Source organism: Electrona antarctica (genome assembly GCF_951216825.1).
Source record: "Electrona antarctica genome assembly, chromosome: 3".
Classification (NCBI taxonomy): Eukaryota; Metazoa; Chordata; class Actinopteri; order Myctophiformes; family Myctophidae; genus Electrona; species Electrona antarctica.
Window position 1 is genome coordinate 15,001,116 of NC_136808.1, and position 21,839 is coordinate 15,022,954.

Genomic DNA, 21,839 nt, shown 5'->3' on the forward strand with positions numbered 1-21,839 from the left:
CAGTTTGATGAGTCTCTTTTGTGTATACTTTTTACCTGTCAAAGGATGTGAGAAGAATTTGCAATTTGTGGTATTGTTGCATTGTCCACATCTTTAGTTGCCCCTGAGGGACAGCCTAGGTGGAACGTCAGGGCCAGATGATGATGAGTGAACCAATTTGTCTCTATATGCTGCATTCACATGGAATCAGGCAAGCGGTAGACCGTCTACCGCTTACAAATGTAATCTTTTTACCGTTCCGTGCTGCCCAGCAGGTTTTGCCGTTTGCCGTCTACCGTAGACGGCAAAACGTCAAAACCTGCTGGACGGCACGGAACGGTAAAAAGATTAAATATTGAAAGATATATAACATTGACTCAGTCTGCCGTTACCGTCGCCGGTTCTGGCTGCCATGCCGTCCTACTAAAATGAAGTCCGGATTGCCGTCTACCGCTTGCCTGATGGGGGCTACACTGTGGGGGCTACACTGGCATGTCCGAAGGGGTTAATATGCATAATTAATAATGCATTAATCATAAATCTAATTCATTGTGCATATCCACATTCATAAACACTGTAGAAAGTGATGATGCATTTAGACCAAGTATTTTGCATTAAAAACTATAGAACTATATTTTTTTAAAGCATTATAAACACATCTACTCATTAGGATACCCGAGTTAGATTCCACCAATAATACATTGTTTTCATTTGTCTAATGCTGTTAAATGTGATAAACACAGTTTTGTATAGCTTTTTTTTTATTAGGCTATATTCGTTTTTATAAATATGAATTAAAATACTCTATATTCTCTTGCATACATGTTTTGGAAAAGTTTTTGTTTATTAACAAAATCAATAGCCAAAAACAATGAATAGTAAAATATTTTTCCAGGAACATTGATAAATTCCAAACCTTTTCCAGGACTGGAAAATGTTTCATTTCAAAGTATTTCTAGTAATGTCATGACCGTGAGAACCCTGCTTGAAGGAACACTTCAACACTTACTTACAATTTAGGAATTCAGTGGAGGCGCTTATCCAGACTTTTAGGAGAAGGAGGGAGACCCGCACACTGCCACTTGCTGGTTCAAGAACTTTTTATTTTATGTCCACAATATGCAACCTTTCGACCTCAGGCATGATCTTATCCAGACTTAAAAGTTCAAAATCATGTTTTGTTTTAATACAATTGTCACAATTGATCCAGTCCAGATGTTTGTCATGATAATTATTGTTGAAGGATAAATTCCTTAAAGGTCTGGTGACGATTATTATTTTATTTTTTCTGACCTCAATTGCACCCAAAAAAGCCCTGAACTTTGGACATTCAGTGGATTCTGGATCTGTGGTCTGCACAGATTACATTCAAATAAAACAACAAAACAGTAAAATAAAAAAATAAAAACAGCAACTTAATTAGTCTGTAATGGTATCCTCTAGCAAAAACTTATAATAAAGTCAACATAAATGGTTTGTTAATACGTTTTAAGGGTTTATAATGAGAAGAAAACAAAAGAGCTGGAGCATGGAGGCCTCTATTGACAGGAGCAGTATAATAATCCAATATATTTTCCTTATCTATCGACCTCCCTACGATCATACAGCCGTTTAATTTGATCCTCCCAATGAGCTCATTATAGTGGAAACTAAAGGTGCACAAATTAATTGTCGTATTTATGCTGTATCGGTATCGATCCGATGTCAAAATAACTCAACAATATAACAACACGACTGTCAATAGCTTTGTACGAGTCTGCCCGTCTCTTTAACCCTGCAAGTTGCAACACCCGGATATATTTCTACTTGCAAAAAAGAGATTTCAACCTTACTACTACTTTGTTATAATTTATAATAATTATTAAAATAATAAAATCATAATTTACATTTGGGGGATATCCTTCACAATTATAAATGGAGAGGAAATGTAAAAAAAAAAGAAGAAAAGGCTAATGATTTTAGGCAACACAATAATGAATAACAGTGTGACACTGTTTTTGTTTTGTCCTGTGAGAAATATGGACACGAAGGTGTAACTTCAGATTACTTGATACATTGAAACTCTTGTCACAATGTGTACATTGGAAAGTATTTCATCCAGTGTGACTAAGCCGGTGTCGCTTGAGCTGATATGACTTACAAAAACTCTTATCACAATGTTTACATTGGAAAGGTTTTTCTTCACTGTGGACATACTGGTGTTTCTTCAGGGTGCCTGATAGACCGAAACTCCTATCACAATGTTTACATTGGAAAGGTTTTTCTCCAGTATGGATAACCTGGTGTGTTTTCAGGCCAGCTGACTGTCTGAAACTCTTATCACAATGTTTACATTGGAAAGGTTTTTCTCCAGAATGCACACTCTGGTGTATTTTCAAGGAAGACGGTGAGGTAAAACTCTTGTCACAATGTTCACACTGGAAAGGTTTTTCTCCAGAGTGGATACGCCGGTGTTTATTCAGGTCACCTGACTGACCGAAACTCTTGTCACAATGTTCACACTGGAAAGGTTTTTCTCCAGAGTGGATACGCCGGTGCGCCTTCAGTTGAGATGTGTTTTTGAAACTCTTGCCACAGAGTTCACAGTGGAAAGCTTTTTCTCCGGTGTGGACGGGGTGGTGTTTCTTCAGGTGATCTAACCGACTGAAACTCTTGTCACAATGTATACATCGGAATGCTTTTTCTCCAGTGTGGATAAACTGGTGTCTTTTCAGTTTATCTGAATTTCTAAAACTCTTGCCGCAATGTTTACACTGGAAAGGTTTTTCTCCGGTATGCAAACGCTGGTGTCTTTTCAGGGAAGACGATTCAGTAAAACTCTTGTCACAGTGTTCACAGTGGAAAGCTTTTTCTCCAGTGTGGACATACTGGTGTCTCTTCAGGGTGCCTGGTAGACCGAAACTCTTGTCACAATGTTTACACTGGAAAGGTTTTTCTCCAGTGTGGATAAGCCGGTGCACCTTCAGGTGACCCGAGTTGTTGAAACTCTTGTCACAATGTTTACAGTGGAAAGGTTTTTCTCCAGTGTGGACATACTGGTGTCTCTTCAGGGTGCCCAATAGACCGAAACTCTTGTCACAATGTTTACACTGGAAAGGTTTTTCTCCAGTGTGGATAAGCCGGTGTCTCCTCAGCGGATATGACTTACTGAAACTCTTGTTACAATCTTTACACTGGAAAGGTTTTTCTCCGGTGTGGACACGCTGACGTTTCTTCAGGTCACCTGACCGAGAGAGAGAGATAGAGAGAGAGAGAGAGAGAGAGAGAGAGAGAGAGAGAGAGAGAGAGACAGATACAGGAAGACAAAGATGGTCGGAGTGTGAGAGGGGGGAGCGAAGGGGAGAGGTGGTAAAAATGGTGAGTACAGATAACTCGAAAAGCTTCCATCACCGTGTTTGGCTTCCCCGTTAATATTTATTTTTATTCATCATCTTTTTTAGTCATTATGCCAACTGCCAGTGTTCCCCACACATGTAGTTCCTGTGCCTGTGTTTAACCCATTCTGGGCGGGAACCCCTTTTGGTGTTTTAACTAAGCATTATGTTATACTTTAGCTATTGGAAAATAGCAGATCTACAAGCTCATATCGAGCTTGTAGGTCTGCTATTGTTTGAAAAATCGTGAAAATGCGGCACAAATCTTTGAATATATATTCTTTCAGAGCGAAGGTTTTTTTTATTTTGACGTCAGGCCTAAATGGGTTAACAATGACTGACCTCCAGTTGTCTCCGCCCAATCATCACTGTCTTCAGTGACTTCAGTGTCGGATTCACGCTCAACTTCAACTTCAGAGCGGTGCGAAGAGATGTCTCCATCGTCTTCTTCACCTTTCACTGCTGGTAATGTCAACGTTGACCCAACAGGTTCCTCTGGTATTTGAAGTAGCTCCTCCTGTTCCTCTTTAATGTGTGGAGGCACTGGTTTCTCCTGGAGCAGACTGGGGCTCCTCTCCTGTTCAGGGGAAACCTCCTCTTTACACACAACCATGTGCAGGATGTCTAGGAGCAGAAAAATAACATGGTCAACACTGGATTCCTAAAACGTAAATCCATTCTTCTTCCATGTTCCATGTACAAAATGACTACTGTATTACTTACCAAGATAAGATTGACTAAACCGTTACCAAGTACAGATTACAGTTCTGAATGTTTTAGCAAGATTTGAGCTTTTTTTTTTAGATTTTAGCTTCAAAGAAATAAGTAGTAATACATTTAATTAAGCAAAAGGGAGTCCACTGGTCACAGCAAATATTGTATTTGAATCATGAAAATTTCAAACAATTTAAAAATAAATTACTTCACACCTGAGCTCTGATTTGGGAGTAAATTAGTCATGCCACTCATTGCATGATGTTATGAAACAGAAGCACTTCTGACAATGAAAGCTTTAAATGTGGACCAATGGTAGCTTAAACAATCTATGTAGAACATTTTCATGCCAAAATATTAATGTTCGTTAACATTTCAGGAGATTTTATGGAAATATATATAGTATGACAAATCAGAAAATCCATGATTCCATTTGCGCAGAATCCAATATGGTTTGAAATTACACAAGCGACTGGACTATATTATGAGTGTCCTAGTATTTTTTTGCCATCGTTATTGTACAGTGAAACTGAAAATCAGACATTGTGGCAGCCCTACAGAAACAGAAAGGAAGAGCACATGAAACGTACTGAGGTGTGGGTGGTCTTCAGGTTCCTGTTTAATAGAAATGTCTTCAGGTTCCTCCTGTTTAATAGAAACGTCCCTGGCTGAGTCTGGAGAGTTCATCTTCACCTGCAGTCTGGACTCCACACACCGGTCTGAAAGCAAGTGAACAAGGAAGGACTTTAAACCATTTAGGCCTGACGTCGAAATCAAAAAACCTCATGTTTCTATATCAGTGGTGCTCAATATTTCATGTCAAGGACCCCAAAGATTATATGTAATTGGCCACCGACCCCCATCTGAAAATATGTTGTTCCAGGAACCCCCCCAGAAGCAGAAGAGTTGAGTTAAAAACCTTCGCCCCGAAAAAGAATATACATTCAAAGATTTGAGCCACATTTTCACGATTTTTCAAAAATAGCACACCTACAAGCTCGTAGCGCGGCACTCGGTGCCGCGCTACGAGCTTGTAGATCTTCTATTTTTCAACAGCTAAAGCATAACATAATGCTTAAAACACCAAAAGGGGTTCCCGTTCAGAATGGGTTAATAACTGGAGACTGAGTGGTGTTAGCCCAACTCTCCAACATGTGAATCATCTTGAGATTATGGGATTTATGTGACAGATTAAATAACTCTGTTTTTATAAATAATTTATCCCGTCCATCTATCATTTTTGTCATGTCATCGTGAACTCTATATCATGTCAGATTGAAACTCTGTGCTCTCATAACAGCCATTCCTGACAACAGTCTGTTTAATGAAGAAGTAGGTCGGGAATGGCTTATTGTCAGTATCAAAAATAAAATCCAGACTATGTGATGACTAAGACTATATGAGCCTTCAGCCGGTAACACACAGGAGTCTGTCCCTGTTACAATGTGCTAGACCCCCTGGGAGATGGAGTCGGTCCCCGTTACAATGCGCTAGACCGCCTGGGAGATGGAGTCTATCCCTGTTACAATGCGCTAGACCCCCTGGGAGATGGATTGCTGAGGTGGAGCGCCACACCTACCATCAGCACCCAGTACTTCCCACACGACTTGCTGCACCAAGCTGACATTTAAAATCACACTCAGGCTGTCCATCTCAATTTATTTTCTGTCTGACTTTTTTTTTATCAACACGACACAATAGCGCATTAAGCATAACTCCATAAGATATGTTACAATGGTGTGTGTGTAGCGCCCCTGTAAAAGGGACAATGTGTGAGTGAATTCAATGAATCACACAGCGCTGTGTCTCTCTTCAAAACACAAACGGCACTTTATCTCGGGGCGGCAGTGGCTCAGGGGTAGAGTGGATGGATGGCAACCGCAAGGTTGCCTGTTCAAACCCGGGCTCCCCCAGAGTTAGTGTCGAAGTGTCCTTGTGCTGGTTGGTGCCTTGCATGGTTTCCGCCACCATCGGTGTATGAATGTGTGTGTGAACGGGTGAATGTAATGCACACTAGAGGTGCAGCGTTTTACGGTTTAAAACCGAACCGTTTGGTTTTAATAATCAGTGCTATATAAATGCACCATTTACATTTACATTTATCTCTCATCATTGTACAATAATAGCAACACAAACACTACTGCCATAAGCATGTGATCTTGTTACCATGAATTCTCCCCAAAATGACAGTCAAGATAAATGTACACTATGTGTAGCTCCCATGAATTCAGATACAATACCATTTTCTCATAACTGTAGCATCACCATCAGTAAATGTTCAGATTAACCACTTCTGTGGTCACACTGAACATGAATTATACACAATGACATTCTTTAAAAATGAAGGCACGATATCACATTTATTAGGAAAAGACCTTGTACTATGCTTATGCATAGAAAGTGTGCCAATAATAGCAAAAGTGCATCAAAAGTGCTTAAATGCAATTATAATTAATGGTTTCACGCCGCCAGCTACTACTAGTAGGGTTAGTAGTAGTAGTAGCCAAAGAAAGAAACACCCGTGCGGGCGGAGCTTCACCTTCTATTACAAACACAAAACGCACTTCTAGTATAGTGGACTGCTCCCTCGACTTTGAATCCACACCTCACGAGTTCAAATCCTGTTATTATTTTTCCAACAACCACAGACTTCTTTTTTTACAATTTTTTCCTACAATTCCAGAATACTTTTTTGGAAAATACGCTAGTTATTGTGAGGTTAGGTTAAGGTTAGGTTTAGGCATAGTGTTTTGTGAGGTCAGGGTTAGGTTAAGGTTAGGTTTAGGCATAGTTTTGTGAGATTAGGCATATAACCACTTGGGTGCGGTCCAAAACACAGCCCAGCGCCCCCTACTCCACTGACAACCAATCACAAGCCGTAAAAAACGCAGCTATCCTAGGAAAAAAAAACTTGCCTACAGCGAGCATCTCTATTGGCAGCGTATAGACTCACTAAATTGAGAAAGGACGCAATCATGTCACTTGATGGAGGACTTGTGTGTGTTGAAAAGCCGGTCGGTAGGGTACTTTTTGTTTTTGCAGGGCGGGCGGGTTGTTGATTAATTTGTTTGGTGGGGCAAGTTGGCTCCCAAGGCACGCATCACCTGACCCACGCATCACTATTACATACCTATCCTGTACAACGCCACTACAGGTCTCATCAGTCCACATCTCTGGTCCATCTCTCTCGGTTCCTCTTTGGAGGCCATGTGTTGATCCAGTAGATCTCTCCCTGTGGCGATCTGTAGAAATAAAATGCCTTTTAGTTCTCATTCAGTAACCTTACATACATACAGTATTTCATAGAACAGTGGTTACATTCAGTAACCTTATAGAACACATAACAGATAGGAAGAAGATCACTTAACACATTCACCGCCGATGTCAAGTCTAAATCGCAGTAAGACAATGGTCCTCATTCACAAAGGAGAAATACGCCACAGTGTAACGGAAGCGTAAAGGTCATGCGTATAGATAGCGGAAAATCCATCCGATCAAGCTATGGTTAAGTCCCGTGTTATTCAGGGAACCAGGTGTAATCACTTAATTTGTGCGGATCGGCGAGTGTATCCTTTCCGCATTTTTTCCAAGCGATTCGCCTGGTGTCGCCTGGTTTGATGGAACATCCACGACCATATAAGGCAACAGGAAATATCGAAATACGTCATCATAGACTGCACAGAGGATTCCCAAGTTTTAAATGATATACAACAGCCGCGATGAGCTTGTAGAGCAGTTAATTTTGACAGGCGGGTCTGCACGGACAGATCTTCAAGCAAACAGCGCAAGTTATATGTATATAATTATAAACGAAACTTGCCAACTTAGCACGCATTGCTTCACTCCTTGTTAAATGTCAGAACGTTAATAAGTTAACTGATGTTACAGTTACTTTCACATAATGAGAAAGAAGTTAATTTGTACTGTTCACCACACGACCAAATGCTATATTAAAACTCGGCAATCATAAAAGGCCATATTGATTAGTCTACTGCGGTGATTGATTCCCTGCCCTGTCGGATTTGGAAAGCAAATATATGGACATGCATGGACACAGGACATATTTTCTTTCTTTTTTTTCTTGTGGGATTTGGACTAAAGGCTATATTTCATCCGATACAACTACGTTGTATGTTTCCTCAGCTGCAGGTAAGAGTTGGCTATTCTGTGTGGCGTCCGCATGTGATCAATATACATTATTATAAATTAATACCACGACGCAAATGGAGGCAGATAGGTGCTTGCAGCAAAGGCATTTAGGCCTACGTGAAACTTGAATTGGCTGAGTCTCTGTCAACATGCTGAGTTACAGTGGTAATAATAATCATCATCAACAGCCTTTCTTGTCTGTCCGTCATGTTTGTGAACAAGCGCAAGTGGAGGTGAGCTGGCTTAAAACTATGATATGACTGGCCAACTTTCAAACACGCTGATGCCATTCATTCAAATAGGCTAATGTGGTCTTCTATTTTTTATATAGGGCTAATTCCCCCCCCCTCCCCCCCCCCCACACACACACACCGACAGTCAGACTGACTCAAAGGAGCTCCATAACGAAACAATTTAAATAGGCCTATACTGCAGACATCACTACACTAAACAACGTTGGATTCGTACAGTGCAGAATGCAGATAAGTGTATGTTCTTATTATAATTGTGAGTTTGTTTTTTAACATAACTGCGAGAGCCGATCTACAAGCTCACAACGCGTTGTACTGCGAGTAGAAGGCTGCCGAGTGAGCAGCCCCAATCGTGCATGCTAGAAATATCCTAATAAATAAATAAAAAGGTGTCGGGCTCGGGGGCAGTTTCTGTATGGGACTCTAGGCTAACTTGCCTCTAGAATGCATGCATATAGGCATACAAGTGATATTTTTTTTATGTGCTGACAAATGTTGGGGACACATGCCTACATATTTTATCTGAGGTTTGGGGACTAAAGCCTTCTTAATAAATCTACGCATGCCGTACACGACCGGAATTTCCGACCAACCAACGTCAGCGCCAAGTTCACGTTCAAGTTCATGAATTCCCACGTAATGTGGGAATCCACGTAAATGCCTGTCCGCTCACGCTCCGCTCACGTAACGTCACTTTATGAGCGTAAACGGCGTTGTGAATGAGGACCAATGTCTTCTCCGAGTGTGAAGAAAATACAGGGGTCTGTCACAAGTTAATTCTACATCCGTTTCCGATTCTGGTGGAACCTGTCTACCGAGCAATCTTCGTTCCTACTCTCACCAATGGTCATGAAGTGTGGGTCAAGCTCCTTGAGTTCCAAACAAGCCCCAAAATACCTCTGGGTGCGCTTGGACAGAACTCTGTCCTTCAACCAACACCTTGAAGACGTGAGGGCAAAGGTCACATCAAGGGTCGCACTTATCCGTCGCCTCGCTGGTACGACCTGGGGAGCTTCCGCCAACACATTGCGGATTTTCACCCAAGCCCTGGTCTTCTCTGCAGCTGAATACTGTGCCCCAGTCTGGTGTAGGAGCCCACATGTCAAAAAGGTGGACACAGTAATAACAACTCTCTCCGAACCATAACTGGCTGCCTGAAGCCCACTCCCATGTCCTACCTGCCAGTCCTTGCGGGAATGTCCCCGGCAGGCCTCTGACGAGAGACTGCTACCATCAAGCTAGCAAGGAAAGCCTTGGAAGCAGGAGTGGGAGTCTGCTGGGCCTGGGCCCTCCCGTATGCACCAGTGGACCCTACTGAACCGCCTGCTCACTGGAGTCGGCTGCTTCAAATCAGCAATGAAGAGGTGGGGCTTGGCGGACAGTGCAGTATGCGAGTGTGACGAGCCTGAGCAGTCTGCCGAGCACATAGTTAACACCTGCCCCCTGTACTTTGTACAGACCTCCTTCGGAGGCCGGCCTCTTCCACGTGGGACCAGAGACAAGGGCGTGTCTACTCGATACTGAGTTGGACATTTGAGGATGATACACGAAAGAAAAAGATGAAGTGTGGGTCATGACCGAAAGAATGAGGGTGCGAATACAAGTGGCCGAAATGAGTTTTCTTCAACGGGTAGCTGGCATCTCCCTTAGAGATTGGGTGAGAAGTTCGGCCACGCGAGAGAGACTCTGAGTAGAGTAGCTGCTTCTTCACCTGGAAAGGAGCCAGCTTAGGTGGTTCGGGCATCTGGTTAGGATGCCTCTCGGGGGTCTCCCTAGGGAGGTCCTCGTCCCACTGGGAGGAGACCCCAGGGCAGACCAAGGCGCAGTTGGAGGAAACACATCGACTCACTGGCCTTGGAACGTCTTGGGATCCCCCAGGAGGAAGTCACTAATGTTGCTCTGGAGAGGGAAGTCTGGAGCTCTCTGGTGGAGCTATTGCCCCCGCAACCAGACTACGGATAAGCGGTTGAAGATGGATGGATGGATGGATGGTGGAACCTTCAAAATAAGGGTTTCACTGACAAATGCTGGCGGTTAAGTGAGAATTTCAACAGAGATAAACTGGTGAGCCCAGAGTGGATGGTAACACCAACGCTGGTAATCAGACCGACAGCTAACAGAGGCTTCAGGGATTTCTGCACGAAACCCTAGGGCCATATCTTGCCTTACCCTTTATCCCTAAACTTATTAGCCATATTTTACTATTAAAATAAGACGATCTATCGACACATTGTGAGCTTGTAGATTGGCTATTTTAAAATGTTTTTCACAATAGTAAAAAATACGTTTAGGGATAAGGGGTAAGATTTGTCTTTGTCTATATCAGTGTAACATTTTAGCTCCACACAATGCAGCCAATTAGCCAAACAATGTATTACTGCTGCTAGTAACTGGTTGTTTATAATCACATTTATAAAAACAAATAAATGAAAAACACAACATGAATCAGTTCATCTTTTCACCTGTAGCTGTGTTTCTTTCAGTTGGTTGTGCTGTTAACAAACGTCCTCTCCTGCTGCTTAACGACGACACTGTTTTCAAAGAAACGTTTTAGTTTTCTTTGTATATGAATCAAATCAGTCTGGCGAACAGCCAGTGGTTTTTGGCTAATCTAAGCTAGCAAATAGCCTATAAGACTTCCGGTGGACGATCTCTTCAAAATAAGAGTACCCCTTAAAGTATTGAAAAACGATAGTGTTGCCGGAACTGGTTATGTAGTCTGTCGTGTTGTCAGGGGGACACAGTTAGTGGTGACACTGTCCCTTTAAAGAGAAGACGCGCGCGCGGACCGTTTGTTGTTGTTGTTTCTTCAGTTCTCAGTTTAAAGCAACTCTATGGTTTAAATAAACGTCTAAAAGTCAATATTACGTTGTTTATTTAATTAGTATTGGTTGACGGAGTGATGCCATTGCGGTTTGTGTGCGGACTGTGTGTTGTGGACACTTGTTTGGACTCATTCCCTTTACATTTGTTTTTGTATGCAGACAGCTCGAGAGACAGCGAAATCCAAGTTTGACCCTCCTAAGCTCAGGGGTTTTCAACTGATTTTGACCAGGGTCCGGGACCACCATCCTGACTAAAAGCAACCTGGGGACCACCACTATTGTGTCGGGTGGGTCCGTCATAGACACAATAGTGGTGGGGGTTCATGCACCATTCCATGGGTTAAGATTATTATTTTTTTCTTTCCTTCCTTGTTACTCACTAATCACACTATCACAGGCTATATTCATGAGCTGTACCAAAACAACTATAGTTTTCAAAGGTACAGTCACAGTTGAATGCATCAACTATTTTTTTTTTAGAACCACATAATATTTTTCCATGGACCACTGAGACAAGAAAGAAAGAAAGATTCTTTGCCGCCATGCCAGTCAACCAATACAGCCACCCTCTCACAATAACTCACAACAAACCTCAACAACCACAACACAACACACAACCACAGCATTCACAGCATGTCACAGGAGAATGGACTCAGGGTTGAGAAGAAGCTGAGCTTGGGGGTCTGGGGTCATCACCCTGGCTCGTGTACCTGTGGAGCAGGTTGAAAGAGACACCATGAACTTTGAGTGTATAAGTAAGTCAGGTAGAAAGAAAGAAAGTGGGCTGACCAAGAGCCATGTACTGTACACAGAGTACACTGTACTTTGTCCCAACTCACTATACTAGCAACCGTGCAAACTCTATACGTATACTGCATCCTTCCGCGGTTTATTATATAATATCCTGTCACAACACAGCCTTAAATGTTGGTTTTATATCGCATAAAAAAACATTTAGGAAGGAAGCTGTGGGGACTGGTGAAACCACTCCCCCTGCTGGACAACATTTGCATTCTGCCAGGAGGAGGGAACTGGTGAACTCAATACTGCCGCAATCTGGCGAAGTCTGAAATAAATTGAGAGATTGTATCAAGTTGTATCACTTCAATATCACTTTCAATTAAACCATCATTTGTAAACAGTTAAGAATGAGGTTTCATACAAGGATTTTGTGCTGTCATACCGCAAACAAAACATTGCACTTCAGCAATGTTATCGGAAGGTCGCCAGTTCGAATCCCCGGACCGGCACGTTAAAATTACCACCGCTGAAGTGCCCTTGAGCAAGGCATTGAACCCCTACCATGAAATGTTCTATGAGCAGGGTCTGGCTGTAAACAAGCATCTCGAGCTTAGTCCATTCACCCTGGGTAAACAAAGAACTTTGCTTTGCTTTGCTTTGCTTTACCATGAGTTCACTTCATTTCACCCTCCTTCCCTCTCTCACATGCACAGTCGCGCGCGCACACACACGTCTCACACACACACACGAAAAGCCTGGTGACGCGAGGTTAATAGGTAGTTTAGCTAAGGGACAGGTCGAAATTTAAGTAGGGATTCCCCTGGAGGAAATGTATGTGCCTTGATATAAAATGCCATCACCCTCCCTCTGAATGAAAATTAAAATCCAGTCCCCTCCCCAAGTGATTAAACAAAAATGAAGCACCCTCCCCTAACATGACATACCTCAGTAATAATTATTACTGTTATGCCTAAAACCCTAATCTTTATTTCTAACTTAAACATCAGTAAAAGTAGCGTTTTTTCGGAGAAAATAAATTGTCATGGTCCTCCAAACGCTACCCAATTGCTGATAAAAACTTGTGGGAGTGACGGGGCTCATGTCTAGCTGTCTAGCTGGTCACACAATTCAATGGCCCATTTATATGCATAGCATATGCTATTGACAGTGACACTAGGCAGATTTGTAAAGCTGTGTAGTAGGTGTGAAGTGGTGTGTTTACGCACCATGCGCAACTGCGCATCCATGCAGCATGTCATAGATTGCCAATCCATGATAGAAAATTAGAAAGACAGATAGCAGCAGCACTCAAGCCGAGGGAGTGTGAAGAGGAACAGTCCACGAGTATTATAATAAGAGTTCCCAGAACTTTTCGCCAGCTCCAGAATTACAGACGGAGACGGGATGAGCGAGAGAGACAGAGAGAGGGCACGCGCTGGGGCGAAAAAAAAGAAAGGAAAAGGCGTTCTGGTAGGATAGCTTACTTTTTAATTAATAGTGTTTCTGTGTTTGGTTGGTTTCTGTGCTTGCTATATGAAGAAAGTGGCCAGAGATAGGAGGGACTGAGTGAAACTAGCCTTAAAACAGGTAGGCCTATTCATTCAAATGCTAATAAGGTGGCTTTTGTTCTGCTGCCAGGTAGAGAGTATAAATGTTGCATTGCAGTACAGTACAGGCTTTATTTCCATTTGACTACTATGATGAAGCCACCTCCAGCCAAGAAGAGATTCGTCCAGTCCATGCTACAATTCGGCGCCACTGCCGCCAAGACCCCGCTCCCAGTGCCTGCCGCCGCCACACCGACTCCGGCGCCCGCTGTCAAGACCCCGGCGCCCACCGACAAGATCCCGGTGCCCGCTGCCGACAACGGAGCTGCCGAGGCGGACGCCGCCGCCGCCAAGACCCGGCTCCCAGTGCCCGCCGCCGCCACACCGACTCCGGCGCCCGCTGTCAAGGCCCCGGCGCCCGCCGACAAGATCACGGTGCCCGCCGCCGACAACGTAGCTGCCGAGGCGGACAGCACTGTCAGCGCCAACACAACGGCTCTTTTAAGAGCTAATAATTCTAAAGGTTTCGTCACCTCGTACGCTGAATGGTACGTGAATAAGCGACCGCCACGATTACGCTATTATTGCTGAAACAATTTTTTACTGTTTATCATTGATCATGCTGAAATGTTGAAACAAGATGCTGAAACAATTGAATGTGTTCGTTGTGAACTGACAGCGCACTGTACGTGTTTATTAGCAAACTGTAAATAAAGTACCAAACGAACAAAAAAAAACTCGTTTATCATTGATCATGCTGAAATGTTGAAACAAGATGCTGAAACAATGTAATGTGTTCGTTGTGAACTGAAAGCGCACTGTACGTGTTCATTAGCAAACTGTAAATAAAGTACCAAACGAACAACAAAAAAAACGTTTATCATTGATCGTGCTGAAATGTTGAAACAATAACTGTAAATAAAGTACCCCCCCCGTTTGAAGAACCGTTTTAAGAAAGGGGAAGGGGGCGTGGCTACCGGGAGGGTTTTACCAGAGCCATCTAATCTAAGGTTCTGGGTTTTACGGTACCAGAAGTACCATTATGTGCAACACTCTTTTTTAGTCCTTCAGATTTTATCCAATTATCAATCCTTTGGGTCCGTAAAGATGAATACAAAATGAATATGAACATCTTTATACTGTCCAATACTTAGATAGTATTGGACAGTCAAAAAACACATGAAATAGACACTCGTGCTTTCTAAGGTGTGATTTTGGGCACTAAGGATGAATACAAAATTAATATCAACATCTTAATACTGTCCAATACATAGTCATAATGTCATAATAATACAAATTATGACAGGCAGTTGCTGCTGTCAAAATATGACCACCCCATGTCAAAAAACACTTTGTGTTTGAAATAGAGTGACACTCATGCTTTCTAAGGTGTGATTCATCACAAATGGATGTTGATATTCATTTTGTATTCATCCTTAGGGCCCTCATGCGAAAAACAAACACAAAAAAACCCTCTAAATTTCGTTTCAGTTGCAATTTTCTTTTTTTTTGGTTTTTGCATAATTTGGGGACCCCCCAAAATAAATTCGGGACCCCCCGAGGGGTAGCGACCCCCAGGTTGAGAACCACTGATCTACAGTATATTTGGGCATATGGAGAGGACCCGGCAGCTGTCAGAGACAAACAAGGACATGTCACATGGAAAATAGGATACAAGAGGAAAGAATTAAAGCCGATATTGCACAATGTATAGTCACTGTTAGCTGGAAACCTCTTATGTCCAAAATTATTAGACTAACCTACTTGTCAGCAAATGGAAAAAAAACCTGTGTGGATTCAATGTAGTTATTATTTATAGTCACAAATTAAGCTCTTGTTTAATAGTTTTGCTTTGTTCAATATTTATTAAACCCACACAAACTTACCGTAAACACTTTTACTTTCCCTTTCAAAATGATGGTAGATCGGCTATTTTTGCTACTTTGGCGTGAAACTCTTTATGACAAAGTAGTAGGGTGTAAATTTACGGGTAAAAATCTGGAGATACAAGGTTTCTGCTCAACAGCAACAAAATTCTATAATTCAGACACATTGCTGCTCTAGGATCCTGTCATTTCTCAGGGGTCTTTTTAAAATCGTTATCTGTATCGCTATTGTTGTTGCATTAATTTTATGATACTATAACATTTGCAATGTTATGATGAGATCATAGACTGACCACATGAAGTCTGAGATCCACATGAAGTCATGCTGTTATTAGACTCCATTTTGTTATAGGCTTGTTATAGGCTGCGGCCGGGTGCCTGGCCTGCCTACCTCGTATTGGCTATGCCTTACTCATGAAGAATTCCTGGCTCCACGCCTGATGGTGGCGCTATTCGTTCTGGAAAATTTGGGGCAGAGGTTCGTCATTGGCATCCAGGGAGTGTGTGTGCAAAGTTTGGCATCGGCCGGGTTAACGGTGCCGGAGATTAGCTGGTAACGGATGGACGGATACACGAACGGACACATGGATCACACATTTTAACACTCCTGGATGTCAGACGAACAAAAAGATACCACATATGTCTTGTCCCTTTTAGTGGCAACGATACTTCATCCGGCCCAAGGACTACCATGCCATCGGCCTGGTGGAGACAATAAGATCTGGTTGCAAAAGGGGTGAAATGGCCCTTTAGGCTATATGGACCAGAGCTAATCTACAGGATGCATGCTTTACAGCGACATCTGGTGGTTGATAATGTGTGACAAATTAGAAAGAAAAATAAATAATAGAAATTGGTTGTCACTTCTTTGAAAATAAAATAAGAATATAGGTAGCACGAGAAAGAAAAAAAATCAAGAAGACCTGTCACCTGAGCTTGACTATGCAAGCCTGCAAGGTGAATTAATTTGAAGGAGGTACAAGGAGAAAGCAGGGATTCTTTTCTTTTTTTGTTGCATAAAACATGTACATATGAATTAATAACACGGTTAAATAAAAAATAAATAATAATGTGGTGTACTTGTAGCGTAGCGAGGAGCTGAGTTGTTTATTCATTCACGTCACCCCCTCTTTTCGTTCCCTTCCTTCCTTCCTATCCTAGCTTCCTTCCTTCCTGCTACAACACAACGGGGACCCGCGGACCGTTGCAGCCGTTGGAAGGACCCGTTTCCCGATATCTACAAATAACCACAGTCACGTCGCCACCATAAACCGATTTTGGAACCAGGTGAGTGAAGGAATGCATGTATTTCTAAGCGGTGTAAACACTACTGACAAAAATAACAATAATAAATAAGGGGCTGGCAGTTGACTTGTCCGGCTAGCCCCGGCGAGGAGGAGGGTTTCCTACCTACCCGAACTTACCACATCCCTCCTTTTTGAACCAAGCGACACTAAATTATTACTATTATTCATAATAATGTTCTTGGTGTGCGTGTGTCCGTTTTGCGGGGGCTTCGCTTTAATTCCACCGCTGAACAAAAAAAACCTCGGAGCCCGGCGATGTAGGTCAGGCAACTATAGAGTCAAAATGTCGGTCTCTCTCTTTTCTTTTTTGACTTCCACATTCTCTCATGCCACACAAACAGATGGCGTCGCGAAGGAAAGGAAGGAAGGAAGGGGGGATGAGGAGAGAGAGAGAAAGAAAGAGAGGGGGAGAGACGCATAGAGGAGTAAGAGTAGCACCCATTGGGGCCACAGCAGGCCATATTGTCCAATTTTGTCCATCCATCCTCAACCAGAACCTAGAACCCCCCTCTTCATTGCAGGAGGACATCCATTAAATAATAAATTGAGAGTCAGAGTGGTACAAGTGTAATCAAATGGACCCCGGTCCATTTTATTACCTTTGTACCACTTTCAGAGAGTTACACATCCACAGGCCCAGGTCTCCCAACAAAGTTTTTCCCCTGTCAAGTTGTCAGGGCCTATTATTTATTTTTATTTTTAAAGATACAGTGCTTGTTCAGATGGATGATGAGTTATTATGACTGGCACTGGGCCATGTGTGCACTCACTGTCTTATTTTTCCAATGTCACAGTCGCTTATTTTATACACACACACACACACACACACACACACACACACCGGTCTAGCACTGACACACCAGTCTAGTAGTGTGCGATTAAGGACCAATTATTTGGTCACAACACCCCCTCCCCTCTGCTCTGTCCGTGGCCTGGTTCTTTTGACACCTAGTACCCGACCTACCGCATGGCTGTCTGGGGAAGATGCAATGCAGCAGTGGACCTATAGCCTACAAACCACCAGGGTCCGGGCAGGGGGATTGGATCACAGAGCAGGGGGATACCACCACCGGTTGGGGTGACGCAACACTGACTGCTTGCTGTGACAAAATATTAACAGGCCAACTGAAGGTTGTGTTGTTGTGAGACATTCCTTGGCATATTTGCTGGAACAAATATGAAGGAATGCTTCTATGTGGATGCCATGTCTATACGGTGCATGACCAGGGTCTGGTCTGGTAACCTGGGCTTGACAATGTGTAATGAAATCATGGAGGGATGAGTTTTGAACTGCTGCTAGATCAAATCATTTTGTGTTGCTTATTGAGGTGCAAATATGGGGTTGATTGCATAGCTGAAACATTGCTTCATTAGGTGTGCTTCATTAGGTGTGTGTGTGTGTGTGTGTGTGTGTGTGTGTGTGTGTGTGTGTGTGTGTGTGTGTGTGTGTGTGTGTGTGTGTGTGTGTGTGTGTGTGTGTGTGTGTGTGTGTGTGTGTGTGTGTGTGTGTGTGTGTCGTACTGTACTTTTATTCGATGCTGGTAGTGGTGCACAAGCAAGTTGTTGACATGGATCAAAAACACACCCCCTAAGGTATGTGGACTGTGATCATAGTTTAACCTGCTTGGTGATTTTTGTCGGATGCACTCCGTCCGTCCGTCTGTCCGTCTGTGAACAGCTAATTTTGCACACACACTCCCTGGATGCCAACGATGAACCTCTGCCCCAAAATCTCCAGAACGGCCTGATATAGCGCCACCAGGAGGCAGACTTTTGAAAAACACATGTTTTGATATTACTCCTCCAGATTCTGCCCAAAAATCCCGCAAATCGTAATGTGTTCAAGATGGATCTGTCCGATATTTCATATTCCATCCTAATTGGCTAACATTGGCTTTCAAAGTTTGCAGGATTGGCCCTTTTGAAACAAAAAGCCTCAAATCATGAACGCAGCGTGAAATCTTTCACAGACTTTCACTTTCCTACTAGGCTGAGGAATATATCCCACCCTTTTCACATTGGCCTGTTATAGCGCCACCAACAGGTGGATTTTTGGATCAATGGTGTAAGAACAAATGGCACCCTTTTCACATTGGCCTATTATAGCGCCACCAGGAGGCCACAACCTGACCTGGCCTGGTGGAGACCTGAGCCCCGAGGGGAACTTTTTCTAGTTTAACAGTGATTCTCAACCTCTTCAATTTCAGAGACCTCCAATTTCTTATGTTATTTAGGCCACAGTCCCACACCCATTTGATCCCATTTATGTGCATGTAACGTTAGGTTAGGTTGTGCACACTCAGTGTTACAGAACCAAACCTTGATGTTGAAAATATTATCATATTCAGTTTAATATCTCGCATTCACAAGGTATTACCACCATGGGAAGAGGAGACATTTCTGGAGGGAGAAAGCCTCGGGCGTGCTGCTCAGTTGTGGCATCCGGCTGCCAGCTGTTGTGGTCTGACGTTTTGGTGTCATTGATTGCTGCGTGTTAGTGGTGTGTTGTCTCACTCATCGTGGACACCCACTTTCCTTTTCATGTGTTTCACTTAGTGATGCAATGATGCCGCTGGTATTTGGTGTCAGCAGCAGTTTCCAGGCTTTAAAAGTTGCTTGTATTGGTTGCAGAAGACCGTAATAAAAACTGAGCACAGCACAGCACAGCGCAATGTTACTGGATAATGCTGGAATTATGAGTATCGATCAGTGACATTACAAATGTAGTTGATTACTGTGCACCGTTTGCTTACAAAGTTGTTGTTGCTCTGGGCGGGAGAGTGCGTATCTTTTGTCCCGCATAGTGCAGGCTATTTGTATAGGTTGTACAACCAGTGTTAGTGATTTGTTTGTGATATTTTCTTAGCGCCCTACTGCACAGTACTCTGTACCTGTAACTTAAAGCAGGACTATGTAACTTTGTTTTTAAATAAAATGTAACCAATCTCTATGGTAGAGCATGTTACGATGCATACAATACAGTTACATAGAACTTATACAATTGGGTGATTGTATTTTGTCTCCCTGCTCTTCTATTGAGACTTTTATTTGGTCAATTTACCAATTTATCCCTGACCCCTAAAGCAAGCTGGCAGGCTCTATTAGTTCAGCACTTGCTCAGGAAACTGGGTTCAAATCCCGGGTGGAAGAGGAAAGTTACACATCTGTTTTAACTGTTGCTGCAGTGCTTGAACCTTCCCTGCAGCATCAATAAAGGTCAATTATTTTCTATTTGATTAGATTAGAATAGATGGACACATATCTTTCAAATGTATTTACAACAACGAGGTTCAATGAAGTATATTTTATGGCACAGCTCGGCAGGAGTCTAGCTGTCTATGCATCTGTTTGTGTCTGTGGCTAATCTCGCAAACTGTTGGACCGATCACTGCTAAATGTCTTGTTGAAACCTTGCCCAAATTTGGAGTCATACAGTCACTGTACATGGTTGTGTCATACATATGTCATAAACGACTGACATCACAATTGACTGATGTCACAGGCTGGACACATGAAGAACGAGCTCCACATTGGTGCCACGCTGTTCCATGTCGTGGATCCCGAGTTCATCATGATTTGATTTTTGAGGGGCGCTAGCCTCTCCTGTGCACAGCTTTGTGTGTGTTTGTAGCACGGAATGTGATTATTTGATTGGCTGGTCTGGACGCTTTCCCCTCTTCATTTTTCTTTGAGGAAGGCGCTTTTAATCATTACACTGACAGCAAGCATGTTATTGTTATAATGTAGGTCTACAGCTTGCCTTGCCTGACTGTTAGACATTATACCACACTGTCTTGTAAATTACCATGAAAGGGGACCATTTTATATCTATAGCCTACTACTACGCTGATTTATAAATAGTATAACACAGTGCACCGCGGCGCTCACAACACACACACACACTCCCCTCACCTGTGCAATTTCCAGCCTCTGCCTCAGACAATTGATTGCCATCGCAACCCCACACCTGACAATCGATTAGCCTACTTAACCAGTCCACTTTTCACAGTCAGTCAGTTTGCCCTCTTCAGACACAGGCAGATCAGAGATCTCCATGTGGGACACAGACAGATAGTTAAAACGGGTGCTATGACAAGTTGACAACGGGTATTATTAGGTTCCCAAGTTGCATCGTTCCCAAGTAGGCCGGTAGCCGACGGGCACGTACAGGTCTAGTTGCCTTTAATGCAGCAAAGGGCATTAGGGCTATGGACCAGAGCTAGGCTGATGGATGATGATGATGATGATGATGATGATAAGAGCACCCCTCACTTCACACAAGTGTGATTTTTGTCTTGTTGTAGCACATTCACAATAGTCATTTTTGGGCTAATTCATCACAAATCATAATTGGTACATACAAATCTTGTATGTATTTCTCAGTTGGAGGTGAACAGTGACGAATGCATTTCTCAATGTTGGGATCGATACCTGGGTTATTACTGCTAGTCTAGATATCTGTATGCTACACCGACATCAGTCAATCATCCTGCATATCTGTATGCTTGGCTGTCGGTCATCAGTCATCCATGCATCATCGCTGACAGACTAGCATGTTCCAGGTCAGCCACTGAGAAAGCAGACATGGCTCCATGTGTTAAGCAGTTTAGGTGTTAGAGGTTCTTACTTTAGGTTACCTTAGGTTTTGAAGCTCTTACCTCAAAACATGACTTTGAAGTTAAACACTTTAACACATTACGTAAAAATGTGACACTATGAGCCTGTAGATTGGCTTTTTGAGTGGTGCAACCACTCCTATACGGATCTTTGTGTGTCTCTGGCTGGCTGTGTCCCTGGGTCCCTGGCTGGCTGTGTCCGAACACGAAAATAGCGCTTGGTTGGTTTTCACCACCAAGTATCACTGTTGTTCAAAGTAATACACACACACACACACACACACACACACACACACACACACACACACACACACACACACACACACACACACACAATAACTGTATATATGATTTTCGGGTGTGACAGTACAGTACAGTGACAGTACACAGTGATGGTACAGTACAGTAGAGGGACCCCCATGGGGACCCCCACACGACCGTGTCGGACGC

General features: G+C 43.0%; 1 protein-coding gene across 2 annotated transcripts; it reads right to left on the reverse strand.

The window, feature by feature from the left end:
• Positions 1-1,097: 1,097 nt before the first annotated feature.
• Positions 1,098-11,084, reverse strand: LOC306919579 (uncharacterized protein). Of its 2 annotated transcripts, none has more exons than XM_079496194.1 (5): positions 10,930-11,084; positions 7,198-7,309; positions 4,658-4,786; positions 3,696-3,977; positions 1,098-3,191 (listed from the first exon to the last, which is right to left on the reverse strand). In XM_079496194.1, exons 2-5 carry the CDS (start codon positions 7,274-7,276, stop codon positions 3,148-3,150), a joined length of 534 nt encoding a protein of 177 aa, XP_079352320.1. In that variant the 5' UTR covers positions 7,277-7,309; positions 10,930-11,084; the 3' UTR covers positions 1,098-3,147. The 2 variants fall into 2 exon arrangements, with proteins under 2 accessions (XP_079352320.1, XP_079352319.1); XM_079496193.1 differs by having other exon boundaries at positions 1,098-3,202.
• Between the last annotated feature and the right edge of the window lie 10,755 nt (positions 11,085-21,839).

Excerpts from the sequence above, each read along its gene's own strand:
- LOC306919579 (XM_079496193.1), bottom strand. The coding sequence starts at position 7,276 with ATGGCCTCCAAAGAGGAACCGAGAGAGATGGACCAGAGATGTGGACTG. Across the intron at positions 3,978-4,657 it reads TGAAGACCACCCACACCTCA|ACATCCTGCACATGGTTGTG; the intron begins GTACGTTTCATG and ends TTCTGCTCCTAG. Across the intron at positions 3,203-3,695 it reads TTGGGCGGAGACAACTGGAG|GTGACCTGAAGAAACGTCAG; the intron begins GTCAGTCATTGT and ends TCTCTCGGTCAG.